Source organism: Heptranchias perlo, chromosome 4 (genome assembly GCF_035084215.1).
Source record: "Heptranchias perlo isolate sHepPer1 chromosome 4, sHepPer1.hap1, whole genome shotgun sequence".
NCBI classification, from domain to species: Eukaryota; Metazoa; Chordata; class Chondrichthyes; order Hexanchiformes; family Hexanchidae; genus Heptranchias; species Heptranchias perlo.
The window spans coordinates 94,878,414-94,892,879 of record NC_090328.1 but is presented as its reverse complement, the minus strand read 5'-3'; the positions used below and the strand labels follow the sequence as shown (position 1 = coordinate 94,892,879).

Here is a 14,466-nt window from a genome sequence, read left to right as displayed (position 1 = left end):
AGGAACATTATTGGAAGTGCGGGGGGAGGGGGGGTGCGGGTCGCATGAATATAAACCACTTGAGCAAAGGTTTTGTGTCATTGAGATCCCTCTACAATCTGCACGTTCTGCGTGATTGATATATGTGCATATTGAGCAATTTAGAAATGTTTATGCATATATATATGTAGGTTACGTAGAACGTACAGCACAGAAACAGGCCATTCGGCCCAACTGGTCCATGCCAGTGTTTATGCTTCAAAAGAGCCTCCTCCTACCCTTCATCTAACCCCATCAGCATAACCTTCTATTCCTTTCTCCCTCATGCATTTATCTAGCTTCCCATTAAATGTATCTACACTATTCGCTTCAACTACTCCAACTACTGGTAGCAAGTTTCACTTTCTAACCACTCTCTGGGTAAAGAAGTTTCTCCTGAATTCCCTATTGGATTTATTAGTGACTAATATTTATAGCCCCTAGTTTTAAACTCCCCCCACAAGTGGAAACATTTTCTCTACATCTACCCTATCAAACCTTTCATTATCTTAAAGACCTCTATCAGGTCACCCCTCAGCTTTGCTTTTTCTAGAGAAAGGAGCCCCAACCTGTTCAGTCTTTCCTGATAGGTGTAACCTCTCAGTTCTGGTATCATCCTTGTAAATCTTTTTTGCACCTTCTAGAGTGCCTCTATATCTCTTTTATAATATGGGGATCAGAACTGTGCACAGTACTCCAAGTGTGGTCTAACCAAGGTTCTATACAAGTTTAACATAACCTGTCTGCTTTTCAATTCTTTCTCTCTAGAAATGAACCCCAGTGCTTTGTTTGCTTTTTTTATGGCCTTATTAATCTGTGTGTGATATATGCCTAATTAAGCGATTAGGATATCAGCCACAAGAATGGTTTAGTTCATAATTTGAAGCCACCTTCTGAACCCAGAGTTTAGATTACACCTTTGCAATCTCTGATATGTTATTTTTCATATTCACTGTTTTATGTGAGGTTTTATTCCGTTCTGGTCAGTCCAAAATTCAGTGTTATCGCACACCATGCATTGATGTGTAAAACTATTCACGCTGTGCATATCTCTGATATCTACAAAACAATTCTTACAATAAATATTTTTGGCTAAGCGGAGTGCAGGAGGAGCCCACTGTTTCCAAGATCTGCGAGTTGGAGTTTTTAAAGAGATTGTTCCCATGGGAGTGGATCCTGAGAAGGTTTCTTATAAAGATGCAGGTAAGTGAAGGAGCAGCTTGAGGTTGGGCGTTGTACATTGTTGTACCTAAAAATCTGTTCATAAATAGCACTGGAGTTCATTTATGATTTGTGCCACTATTATTGTTAACTTAAAAGGGTAATATTTTGAGTACCAGAGCGTTTCTGGTATAAGAACAGGATCTTGAATAAACAGGCTTTATTTAACTAGAGGACTGGCATTTTTAAAAATCTTATATAACTGAATGTGTATTTGATTGCCACAACAACAAAATTCAATGTTAATATAATGCGCAACTACAACTTGATTGCTTTTTTGCTCATTTCGTATATGGTATTGTAGGAATTCATTTAACTCCCGAAGAATTTCACAGAAAAGTGGAAGCGTTGTCCAATGATGCCCAAATTCGAAAAGATACCATTCTACTGGACTGCAGGAACTTCTATGAGAGCAAAATAGTGAGTTTTTATTCGGATGATTTTTATGTTGCAGTCAATTACTGAGTTTGAGAGCACGTGTGTTTTTTTAAATATTGGGCAGCATAATGATTGAGTGCAACTGAAAGGAACGCCAGCAAGGTCATGCTCATGCTCCCCCTTCCCCTCCCCCTTCCCCTCCCCCTTCCCCTCCCCCTTCCCCTCCCCCTTCCCCTCCCCCTTCCCCTCCCCCTTCCCCTCCTTCTCCCCCTCCTGCTCCCCCTCCCCCACCTCCTGCCCCTCCTCATGCTCCTTCTATAAATAAATTTAAAACAGAAATCGACAGTTTCCTAGAAGTAAAGGGAATTAGGGGTTACGGGGAGCGGGCAGGAAATTGGACATTAATTTAGATTTGAGGTTAGGATCAGATCAGCCATGATCTTATTGAATGGCGGAGCAGGCTCGAGGGGCCGATTGGCCTACTCCTGCTCCTATTTCTTATGTTCTTTTGTTCTTACATCTTATGTAATTGCTCAGTGGTTGGTTACTCAGTGCACCAAAAATCTAGGAGTGTTTATGCTGGAATGCCATGGCAAGCCAGGGCTTTGCAACAGCCCAATGCCTGCTCCAATAACATTGGCTCTGTAGGGAATTGTTAATTTTGTGCTGGACCTTTTACATACACGGTTCCAGAAAATGATACTGTCTTGGAGAATGTGCCACAGGCAGTGTGGGGTTTTTATGTAGCTTTGCTACTTGTAGTCTGTACAGACATTTTGAATTGACAAATGGCTGAGGAGCAGCTATAACAGCTGTTTTGTTCCCAGCCTGACTAGTGCGCTTGTAACTTCTAGACATATCTGTCGTGTTAAGCATGCGTTTTCCAGATGATTGAAAAATGATCATCTAATCTATGCCAACATGTTTTGTTCTGTGCCTAGTTTAGATAACTGCTAGTGGACTAAAAAACGAAATGGGGTGCAACTTTCCCAGTGGCTTATTTGGTAATGGCATTGCGTAACTGAGCTGCACACACCAGAGGGTCCCAGCTTCATGTTCTGTGCTGAGTTAGCGGATCTCAACCAGGGTGATAGGGATGTTGTAATTGGCCTCAGTGGAGAAAATCAGCCAGGGTTATACTTCATCATGTGACCTTTGCTGGAACATGTGCTTGTGTGGACAGGATCATGCATGACTATGATGCCGCCACAGTCAAATAGCCTGCCATCATTGAGTGTCCAGAGTTATGCATGTGGAATAGCCACTTGAGCAGGGTGCTGGAGATGGACCCAACACCAGTGAAACTGTACCCCCACAGAACTCAACATCTTGACAAGGGGAGAAAATTAGCACAAAAAACACAGGCTGACACTTATTTTTTAATTCGTTCATGGGATGCAGGCGTCACTGGCGAGGCTGGCATTTATTGCCCACCCCTAATTGCCCTTGAGAAGGTGGTGGTGAGCCGCCTTCTTGAACCGCTGCAGTCCGTGTGGTGAAGGTTATCCCACATTGCTGTTAGGAAGGGAGTTCCAGGATTTTGACCCAGCGACGAAGGAACGGCGATATGTTTCCAAGTCGGGAGGGTGTGTGACTTGAAGGGGAACGTGCAGATGGCGTTGTTCCCATGTGCCTGCTGCTCTTGTCCTTCTAGGTGGTAGAGGTCGCGGGTTTGGGAGGTGCTGTCGAAGAAGCCTTGGCGAGTTACTGCAGTACTTCCTGTGGATGGTACACACTGCAGCCACTGTGCGCCGGTGGTGAAGGGAGTGAATGTTTAGGGTGGTGGATGGGGTGCCAATCAAGCGGGCTGCTTTGTCCTGGATGGTGTCGAGCTTCTTGAGTGTTGTTGGAGCTGCACTCATCCAGGCAAGTGGAGAGTATTCCATCACACTCCTGACTTGTGCCTTGTAGATGATGGAAAGGCTTTGGGGAGTCAGGAGGTGAGTCACTTGCTGCAGAATACCCAGCCTCTGACCTGCTCTTGTAGCCACAGTATTTATATGGCTGGTCCAGTTAAGTTTCTGGTCAGCGGTGACCCCCCAGGATGTTGATGGTGGGGGATTCGGCGATGGTAATGCTGTTGAATGTCAAAGGGAGGTGGTTAAAACTCTCTCTTGTTGGAGATGGTCATTGCCTGGCACTTGTGTGGCACGAATGTTACTTGCCACTTATGAGCCCAAGCCTCAATGTTGTCCAGGTCTTGCTGCACGCGGGCTCGGACTGCTTCATTATCTGAGGGGTTGCGAATGGAACTGAACACTGTGCAATCATCAGCGAGCATCCCCATTTCTGATCTTATGATGGAGGGAAGGTCATTGATGAAGCAGCTGAAGATGTTTGGGCCTAGGAAACTGGCTTGAGGAAATCCTGCAGCAATGTCCTGGGGCTGAGATGATTGGCCTCCAACAACCGCCACCATCTTCCTTCACTGAGGGATGTTGGGTCGGAAAGTAATGGGTTGATGCAGGTTTTTGTGGAGTTAGAGTACCTGTTTCACATTTAAACAGTAACTCAATCAGAGCAGTAATGTGAGGTGTGGCTTCTCTCTCTTTAAAAAAAAATATATACTTTTGTAATTTTTGAATTTCACATCAAAAATTAGAGTATGCCAAGGGGGGGGGAAGGAAGCAAGGATACTAATAAAGAAAAATAAATATTTTAAGACTCTACATCAAACTACAAGGGCATAACTTTGAAACATCTGTGTAGGATTAAACCAATTAGCAGTCTTATTGAAAGATATTGGGCCATAATTTGCTGTAGCTATTAACCTCACCATTATTTTTACAGCAAATTATGGCCCATTGTGCCGGATCTTGCTGGAGCAGCACATCTCACAGTGTGCGATGTTAGTTAATCTTTTTCCTGCACCCTTCAGCTTGAAAAACTTTTGCGCCGTAACTTTGTGAAATTGCGGGCTTATGGCGGTGCGGTGAGGGCAACGGGGCTTCTAGGACCTTAGTGAACAGCGGGACCAACAGTCTATCTCCTTAACCAATGAGATTTAAAGATTGAGAAATAAACAGGAACGATGGAAAAGGAGGGTGAATTAAAGTCAAATCAGGTACAGAAAGAGAAATGAAAGAGAGGGGGAGAAAGATTGGAGTAAGAGAGAAAGAAAAAAAGAGGCAGAAAGGAAAAGTAAGAAAATTTGCCATTTTTAAAATCTCTAACAACAATTTACTACATGCAGGAATGAGATTGAACAGTTTAAATTGTTCCCTTTCTGGGCCAGAGAGGTTGATTGGCATTGCATTAACAATTATCGCATTGTTAAAAAGACACTCACGCTGTTAAGTTCTAGCCCTAACTTTCTGCGACGAGTTTAATGGGCAATTAATGAGCAAATCCAACAAGTTCTTAAAAGTAACTGGGAGGCTAAGGGCGAGATGTTGTTTGTGCAAAGCAAATGGCGGTAAATCGACCAGCAAGTTCTGGAGATTCTCAGCTGACGGCGTATCTTTTAATCCCGTGAAGTTGCTGGCCGATTTGTGCATTGATAACAATAGGTGTCGTTAACACGCCGTTATTTTCCAGCACAGTCTGTGGAGTGCAATTTTTCTCATTCAGACCCAAAAGTTCATACTCTTTGGAGAAAAATTGTGAGTGGAGCTGTCACAAATTCTTTTGTGGGAGCCGGCTGAAATGGTGGGAGGAGGAGATTATTTCTGTTGCTTAATATGATGTTGCGACACCCTAGAAAATCCTAGGCAACAAGATCAAAAATTTGGAGTCCTTTCACAAAGAATGGAAGAACCTTGCATTTCTGTGGCACCTTTCACATCCTCGGCATCCCACATGTTTCACAGCCAGTGAATGACTTTAGAACTGTAGGCACATGTGGCAGGCAATTTGCACACAACAGCAATGAATTAAATAACAAGCTAATCAGTTCTGATAGTGTTAATTGAGCAAGGAATATTAGCCTGATCAAATCGTACAATGGTATATTTTATGCCCAATTGAACAGGTAGACAAGGCCTTGATTTAATGTCTCATTGGAAAGAATGCACAGCTAACAGTGTATCAAAACAACAACAACTTGCATTTATATAGCGCCTTTAACGTAATAAGATGTCCCAAGACACTGAAAAGAAAGATATCATAATCAGGGGTATTTGCAAGGGTAGTGGTTTAATAATGAATACAATTATCACTTCCTATCATGATACAAATACATACAAAGCATAAATACATCAGTGAAGCCAAATCAAGAAAATGTTTGTGTAACATGATTTTAAGAGGAAGCACACAAATGCTAAGATAGTAGCCCTATTTAACCTAAAACTGGGTAAGTATTTGAAAGGAAAAAATTTGCAGGAGTATGGGGATAGGGCAGGGGAGTGGGACCAGCTGGATTGCTCTTGCATAGAGCCGGCACAGACTCGACAGGCTGAATGGCCTCCTTCCGTGCTGTAACCTTTCTATGAAGACGCTTCACAGAGCGTTTTCAAATAAAATTTGATACCGAGCCACATAAGGAGATATTAGGACAGATAACCAAAAGCTTGGTCAAAGAGGTAGGTTTTAAGGAGCATCTTAAAGGAGGATCAAGAGGTGGCGTGGTTTAGGGAGGGAATTCCGGAGCTTAGGGCCTAGGTAACTGAAGGCACAGCCGCCAATGGTGGAGCGATTAAAAATCAGGGATGCGCAAGAGGCAAGAAATGGAGGAGGGCAGTGATCTTGGAGGGTTGTAGGGCTAGAGGAGGGTACAGAGATAAGGAGGGTTGAGGCCATGGAGGGATTTGAAAACAAGGATGAGAATTTTAAAATCGAGGCATTCCCGGACCGAGAGCCATTGTAGGGTCAGCAAACACAGTGATGGGTGAAAGGGACTCGGTGCGAGTTAAGATACGGGCAACAGAGTTTTGGATGAGCTCAAGTCTATGGAAGGTGGAAAATGGGAGGCCAACCAGGAGAGCATTGGAATAGTCGAGTCTAGAGGTAACAAAAGCAAGGATGAAGGTTTCAGCAGCAGATGAGTTGAGGCAGAAGCGGAGACGGGTGATGTTACGGAGGTGGAAGTAGGCGGTCTTGGTGACGGAGCGGTATGTGGTCGGAAGCTCATCACGGTCAAATAGGACCCCAAGGTTGTGAACGGTCTGGTTCAGCCTCAGACAGTGGCCAGGGAGAGGGGTGGAGTTGGTGGCTAGGAAGCAGAGTTTGTGGCAGGGACCAAAGACAATGGCTTTGGTCTTCCCAATATTTAGTTGGAGGAAATTTTTGCTCATCCGATGTTGGACAAGCAGTGAGACAAATGAGAGTCAGTGGAGGGGTCGAGAAAAGTGGTGGTGAGATAGAGCTGGGTGTCATCAGCCAGCGTACGTGTGGAATCTGACGTCGTCACTTCCTTAGTACTTCACTGGAAGGTCAACTGAGATTATGTTCAATCCTGGAAAGGGCCTTAAATTCAATCCTCTGACTCAGAGGTGGAAATGCTGTCAACTGTGCCAAAATCCACCAATGACCTGGGTTGGGTCAGCCAGATTGATAGTTATTGTACAGGCATAGAGGGAACAGACCATTCAACTTAATAAACCTGGTTAGAATGAGCATAGAGATGAAGCGGGCTGCCTCCTAGCTTATGTGCATAAGTAACAAAAAATTGTGGTAAGAAACCGTGCATTCCTTCCATTCAAAACTGGTGTTGCATTATACTGAGTAGTGCCATGAATATACAATATCTTCATCTTGCTGATTGGTTTGCAGTATGTGGTTATTTAATGAATGAAAAATTCTTGTGTTGCACTGAATTCTAACACCAGCGTTTTATTGAATGATGACCGAATAGGTAATTGTTTTATAATTATACTTTATTTATGATTTGTTTGCTGAATTATAATTGTTGCTTTGTATTGTTTAGGGAAACTTTCAGCACTGCCTTGATCCCAATATCCGGAAATTCAGCTACTTTCCAGATTATGTAGATGCAAATTTGGAATGTTTTAAGGACAAACAGGTCCTTATGTACTGTACAGGGGGAATCCGCTGTGAACGAGCTTCAGCCTATCTGAGGTCAAAGGTGAGATAATCATTAATGGTGTGGGAGGGTTACATGAAACGTAAAGCCTGCGTGATTAATTTGCATGGCAGAGTGCGGAAAATTACAGTACATTTCTGTACTTATGAAATTAAATTACTGAAGTCCAGGGTGATTCACTAATTTTACCTATTAAAGGAAAAGCTAAATTTGTAAGTACTGATAAAGTACTTACCTGGAAATGAGCTCCATGTAATTTTTAAGATATGTATATTTTCAGAGCTCCTCTGGATAATCTTATATGAAGTTCTTCATTAAAACTAACCAAGTGACAATATGGTTCACACATGCACAGTTACACATTATTGGTAAAAGTAATTAAGAATTAAATTGTGAAAGCAATTTAATTCTATCCAAGACTCAATCTAATTAATCTTTCTGTGGAAACTGTTTTGTTCTGTTTAATGGACTGTTGGCTTGACTGATACTTTGTTCCTGTGTCCTGGCCATGTTATATTGATGCATTACAGCAGGACTGTCCAAATTATGGCCTGTGAGCCTTGGGCTCTCACAATCCAGCCCATGAAGCTGAGGCAGCTCACTTCTTTTGGTGCTTAGATTTCTTAATCACAGGATTGTTCTATTTATGAATTCCATGCGCCTAAAGATGTAGAAAGGGGTATTCTTCATGCCATTACCTCATTGATGAATGAATCCTAATTCAGAACTTCAGGATGTCTTAGCAGCTTCTGCTTGAAATATATTCAAATTAATAGAAACATTGATTTGAACTTTATGGGATTGATGACTCTCAAACCCTCCCCATGGAGTGCTGCACTCAGAGAGAGGCACAACGCTGCAATCCTGGTCGTCTAACCCATGGTCCCTCTGAATGCGGCTCCTCGCTGGTAGGACAGGAGCCCTGTACTTACCCTTATATATGTAGATGACCCTGTTGTATGTACCTAAGCAGTCCACAAAGATAAAACCTTGAATACTCCTGCGTTAGAGAGCACACTTTCCATCCCCCACTGATTTTTAACAGTGAGCATGTTCTCGATTTATTTGTTGAATACTTCTTCATGCTTGCACATTCAGGATGTATGTAAGGAAGTTTACCAGCTCAAGGGTGGAATTCACAAATACCTTGAACAATTCCCAAGTGGTTTTTACAGAGGAAAGCTGTTCGTGTTTGATGATCGCTATGCCATTTCTGCAAACGATGACATTATTTCAGGTATCTCTATAGCAAATAAACTGTGAATGCATTGTTATTGTGTATTAAAGTGATTCTTGATGTCGTTAGGGGAATTCAGAACAAGAGACCTCAATCATTAAATTTAAAGCTAGGCCATTCAGGAAGCATTTTTTCACATAAAAGGTGGAAATCTGGATTTCTGTTCCTCAAAAGGCTGTGGACACTGGGTCAATTGAAATTTTCAAAACTGAGATCCACAAATTTTTATTAGGTAAGGGTATCAAGGGCTATGGATCAAAGACAGGTAAAGAAGTTGAGGTACAGATAAACCAAGATCTAATTGAATGATGGAACAAGCTTGAGGGACTGAATGGCCTATTCCTGTTCCTGTTTATTCACCATTTTGAAGCTGAATGCTGTTTAAGTACAAAACCTCCTACCTAGTAGAATAAGCCAGAAAGTAGAATAATTTACAAATGCTATTTTTGTATTATGGGGGATTGTCAGGGTGATTAATCAGTGGGTGGCCTTTTAGCACTGTGTATCACAATACGTATATTCAAAATTGTAAGCTGCAGGGCTGCAGAACAGTTATTATTACATAATGTAATAGGGCTGAGCATCAGCATAGAAAATTTTAGTTTAATTTTATTAATTTAAAACAAAACAAAATAAAAACTGGCTGATTGGTACCAGGCTCAACTTCCCAACTCTGCCTCCGGATAGGACTCTCAGAGCTCATCTGAAGTCTTCCGCAGCATCAACCCCTGACACTAATTCAGAATTCAATTTTGTTTACTATCGATTGACACTGTGTGTTGGCAGCAGCAACCTTGTGTTATTTACACACAAAAAACAGTTTTGTTTACCATTTTCTCTGTGTTGTTAAGTAGAATATTTTCATTGGTAGGCAATCTTGTGGCAACCCTATAAAGTGGTTTTGAGAGTTCAATGTAGTTTTGAGTTCTTGACAGAATTTCTGGCTTGAATGTTACCAATGCCATCTCATCAAATGATGCACAGTACCACATTGCTGGTTTATCGAGGCCCATGCCAGACTGGCTAGCTCCAGTTATCTTCAGCCTGCAGTTAATGCCGACTCCAGATTTAAAAATTTGTGTTAAAATGTCATGATACATTACCAGTGATCAGTAGCCGGAATAGGTGGTTTTCTGATGCCATATGACTTTCAGAAGTGTGATGTCCTCCAAGCACTGAAAAAGGCTTATGATGATTGCCTGACTTATACTACTGATGAGAATGTCCCAGTCCAGTAAAATTCTTCAAGTGCAACAAGACCTCCAACTCCAGTTTTATTACACGTTCCCTAACCTCCACCACCCGCCCCCCCCCCCCCACGCCCCACAAATCAAGTAGAAAGGGAAACTGGTTTATGTAGTAAGGAAAGAAAGCCTGCTTTTTATATCGAATCAAGGCATCCCAAAACATTTTACAACCAATCAAATACTCCTAAAGTGCAGTCACTGCTCTTATGTAAGTGCGAACGGTAGTCAATTTGCACACAGCAAAATCTCATGAAGAGTAAATTAAATGAATGGCCAGGTTGATGTTTTCGGTGGTGTTGGTTGAGGGAGGAGTATTGGTTGGGATACACACACTGAAGCATTCCCAGAAAGACGCGCCGACCGAAAAACATTCCACACGGCCACACTTCATTGGGAAAAGGTGCCATCGTCCTCTGGGTCTTGTACAGTCTCCTTCAGCATTAACTGCAAACTCGTTCAACCTGAGCCTCTCAGCCTTTAATAACTAAGGTATTCAACTGATGCACAGATGGCTTTATCACAGACTTTAGCATGTTCAGTAGTGCTTATAATTACAGTTAGTTGTTTTTAATCATGTTTAAATTATGCTGCCTTTGAGGACCCAATGTTTATGAAACTAATCCTGTTTTTCTCCTCTCCAGAGTGCATATATTGTGGTGTCTCATGGGATGAATACAGACTTTGTAGTACTTCTTATTGCTGTCAGCTTGTTTTGTCCTGTGTTCACTGTCGAAAAAAGGGCCTCGTAGCTTGTTGTGTTGCATGCCAAGAAAAAGGAAAGGCAACAACTGAAATACAGTCGGGACGCCCAAGAAAAGAGGAATGTGAATGTACTGAAAAGCGGGTGCGAATCCCTGTCATGCTTCCACATTAGACAATTCAATCAAGCCATCCAAAGTTTTAAAAACCCGACAAAGGTTAAATCAGATTTTAAAGAAAACAGGGACTTGCATTTATATAGCGACTTCCATGACCTCAGGACGTCTCAAAGCGCTTCATAGCCTATTAAGTACTTTTGAAGTATAGTCACTGTTGTAATGTAGGGAAATACAGCAGCCAATTTGCACACAGCAGGGTCCCATGTGCAGCAATGAGATAAATGACTAGATAATTTGTTTTTAGGTTTATCACATAAAATAGGTTGATTTTAATTTAATACTTTTTAATAGTGCTAATTTAAAGCTTATAGACTGATTGATTGTATTGTTGGTTTTATCAGCATGCTGCTTTAGAATTTAAATTAATAGCAATTATGTATTAGATCAATTGAATTAAAAATTATTCAATAAATAGATAATTCTGAAATGTATTGACACATTCATTCTGTTTCAGGCATACTGTATACATTTGGACCAAATCATTATGTGTGAGATGCTGTTACATGCAGTAAATTTCCTAAACTAGGAATAGTTTTACAAAACTGTCACTGTGGTAAATCGAGGCTTCAGTCCCAACCAATTTAGCTGTCCAAAAACCTGAAGATAACCTCGTCACCATTGATTTAAGGCATTTCACATGGCCTGCCCTCAACTACCTAATTCACACCAGTTCACTGCAAACCATCTGAAATGGTGGTTTCCAGTGATGGTAGATTTGGATTGAAATCTCAGCAACCATCAATAACAGAACCACATAACCTAATTGGAACAGGCTGCATGGTCTGTCTCTTCAATTCTACAGTCACCCTCAGTGGGTGAGGTTTAAAATTAAGGCATTTTCAGTTTATGGTGGTGCCCTGGCATTGAACAAAAAATATTAGAGGTCTGGGAAGGGAGTGCATTGCAATTTACTGTGATAATTCAAAGCCATTCTTTGCATTAAAAAATGTGAATTTTCCAACAATTTAGATTAAGCAACACAAGCAAAGTGAGAATTGTGCTTAAAATGTCTCAATCAAATTGTGACTTTGAATTAAGAGTATTTTTCCCTAGGTATTTAAGTCATGCACCTATCGTGCCCAATGTGGCTGGCCAGCACACTAGGCTCTGTACACCAAATGGCTGAAAGCTCATTGTGATGTAAATTAAGAGACCTCCCCAGAATGCAACTGGAGCTGGACTCCAGTCTCTGAGTACCTATTTGAAATGGGTGCTTCCAAGGATGCTGGTATGGAATAAGAAAGTTTTAATCCCCAGCTTGTTTTTCTGACCTTCAGTGGCTAAATCCTGTAAGGGGAATTACATTTCCAATGATTGGAGTGCAGAAAAATGACACCAAGAAACAGGCAGCCAGTAGCCACTCCATTGGTGCTGGTGCCTGACATTTTGGCCTCAGAGCCCTGTAGTGATTCCAGCACTTCACTTGCTGAATGCCTGGAGCACTGTTGAATAATGTAATTGAGCTGACCACATAATGGTCTCACGAGCACAGACCTAGCCAGCAGCACTGGCCCTGGGCAGCCAAGATCATATTATCTCAGCCTTGGCATTCAGTCCATTGCAGCTTCTCAACCACAAAAATCATAGGCAGGCAACATCCTGAGGTTCACCCCAAAAAGGATTCCTCCCCTTCTGTTGTCTTACCACTGGCAACTAGGAGTGTTCTGCCTGTAGAGCCAGTTTTTGTAGTGTCTACTACTGTAGGTTCACCAGCCTCAGCCTTTCCTGCTTTAGTTTGAGACCAAGTATAGAGTCTCTTGAGAAAGCCAATCACCAAGTCAGCAGATGCCTGTAATTTAATGTCCTGATAAACGATTTGAGCATCTTACGGAGAATGATCTGTGTTCTCTGGCTACTCAGTTACCATTTCCTTTTGTGATTGAAGATGTTACAATTTGTGCCACTTCCCAATACTTGTAACTTATGCTAAAAGCAAAAATCAGCTTTCCTGGGCAAGCCTGCACATCTTAAGAACTTGAACTTGACCTTATGTATATAAGGGTAGTATGCCACAGCAAACAATGAACTCTTGCACCTTTTGGGTACCCTCCTATCAGACTGTTCAGGTAATAATGTCGCGCGACACATAACCCCACCAGGGGAAAAAAGTTATCTGTTTTTAATGCAACTGGTCATTCTCTCTCTTTCTCTTCCTTTCGGATGTTTCTCTCTCTCTCTCTCCCTCTCTTTCTTTGGTTCTGGCTGTTTGTATATTCAGTTGTCTGGGGTATCTAAGGTTTCTCTGTCTGAACACTATTCAATTCATTTGATGGCCTTGATAACGGGCAGTTGGAAAGATTATCTGTAATCACCAGGCATTGTTCTATGACTATATATGCGGTAATTTTCAATGAATCTCGACACTCACCTAACGAAGGAGAAAGCCTCCGAAAGCATGTGATTTTCAAATAAAACTGTTGGACTATAACCTGGTGTTGTAAGATTCCTTACATTTATACACCCCAGTCCATCACCGCATCTCCACATCACTGTTTAGGTAAGGCTAAAGCTACCAATTCATCTTTTTTAAGAGCCACCCATAGCCACAGAAGCAAGCTAAATCAGACCAAATAGGGCAGTTTTCAAGTCACATCAGTGCCTTAAAACTGTTTTCTGAAACTAAAGTAACAGTTTTTGTTGATGAGCATATGCCTTTATGTTCAAAGAAGTTTGCCTCATCACCATGACCTGCCCACACAGATGAATTGAACTTCAGAACAGGACTCCCGCTCTGATGGATCTGCTCGCCTGTAGCTACAAAAGTGTCAATCGAGCCTGAACCAAGACACACTGACGCAAGCAGTGACTCCTAATGGCGGGAGTGCCCAGGGAATGCTTATGCTAACACAATGTGCACCTACATCTTCATACAAACACAGGAAACCAATAACATGGCCTGCATATCAGTACAGATTTCGAAGGTGCATGTCTTCTAGTTATTTAGTCACATTTTATGTACCCAAGGTTCCACAATAACACGCACAGGTATTTCTTGGACTCATCTCCCTGTCACTACCATTTCTTGACCAACTAGCAAAATCTATCCCCATTAATACAGCAGGAGTACATCATGGAGTATTGTGTCCAATTCTGGGCACCACACTTTAGGAAGGATGGGAAGACCTCAGAGAGGGTGCAGAAAAGGTTTACTAGAATGGTTCCAGGGATGAGGGACTTCAGTTACATGGATAGACTGTAGAAGCTGGGGTTGTTCTCCTTAGAGCAGAGAAGGTTAAGAGGAGATTTGATGGAAGTGTACAAAATCATGAAGGGTTTAGATGAAGTAAATAAAGAGAAACTGTTCCCATTGGTGCAAGGGTGAAGAACCAGAAGACACAGACTTAAGGTGATTGGCAAAAGAACCAAAGGTGACACGAGGAAAAACTTTTTACGCAGTCAGTAGTTATGATCTGGAACGTGCTGCCTGAAAGTGTGGTGGAAGCAGATTCAAACGTGGCTTTCAAAAAGGAATTGGATAAATACTTGAAGGGAAAAAATTTGCAGGGA

General features: G+C 41.9%; 1 protein-coding gene across 1 annotated transcript in view; it reads left to right on the top strand.

Moving 5' to 3' along the window:
- Window positions 1–13,377, top strand: part of LOC137321112 (thiosulfate sulfurtransferase/rhodanese-like domain-containing protein 2) — a 28,581-nt gene extending 15,204 nt beyond the window's left edge. Inside the window, exons 5-9 of the mRNA XM_067983326.1 lie at window positions 1,116–1,221; window positions 1,544–1,659; window positions 7,481–7,639; window positions 8,696–8,834; window positions 10,723–13,377. Coding sequence (XP_067839427.1) covers window positions 1,116–1,221; window positions 1,544–1,659; window positions 7,481–7,639; window positions 8,696–8,834; window positions 10,723–10,955 — 753 coding nt within the window. The 3' untranslated portion in view covers window positions 10,956–13,377. The remainder of the gene's footprint in view (window positions 1–1,115; window positions 1,222–1,543; window positions 1,660–7,480; window positions 7,640–8,695; window positions 8,835–10,722) is intronic.
- The last annotated feature ends 1,089 nt before the right edge of the window (window positions 13,378–14,466 follow it).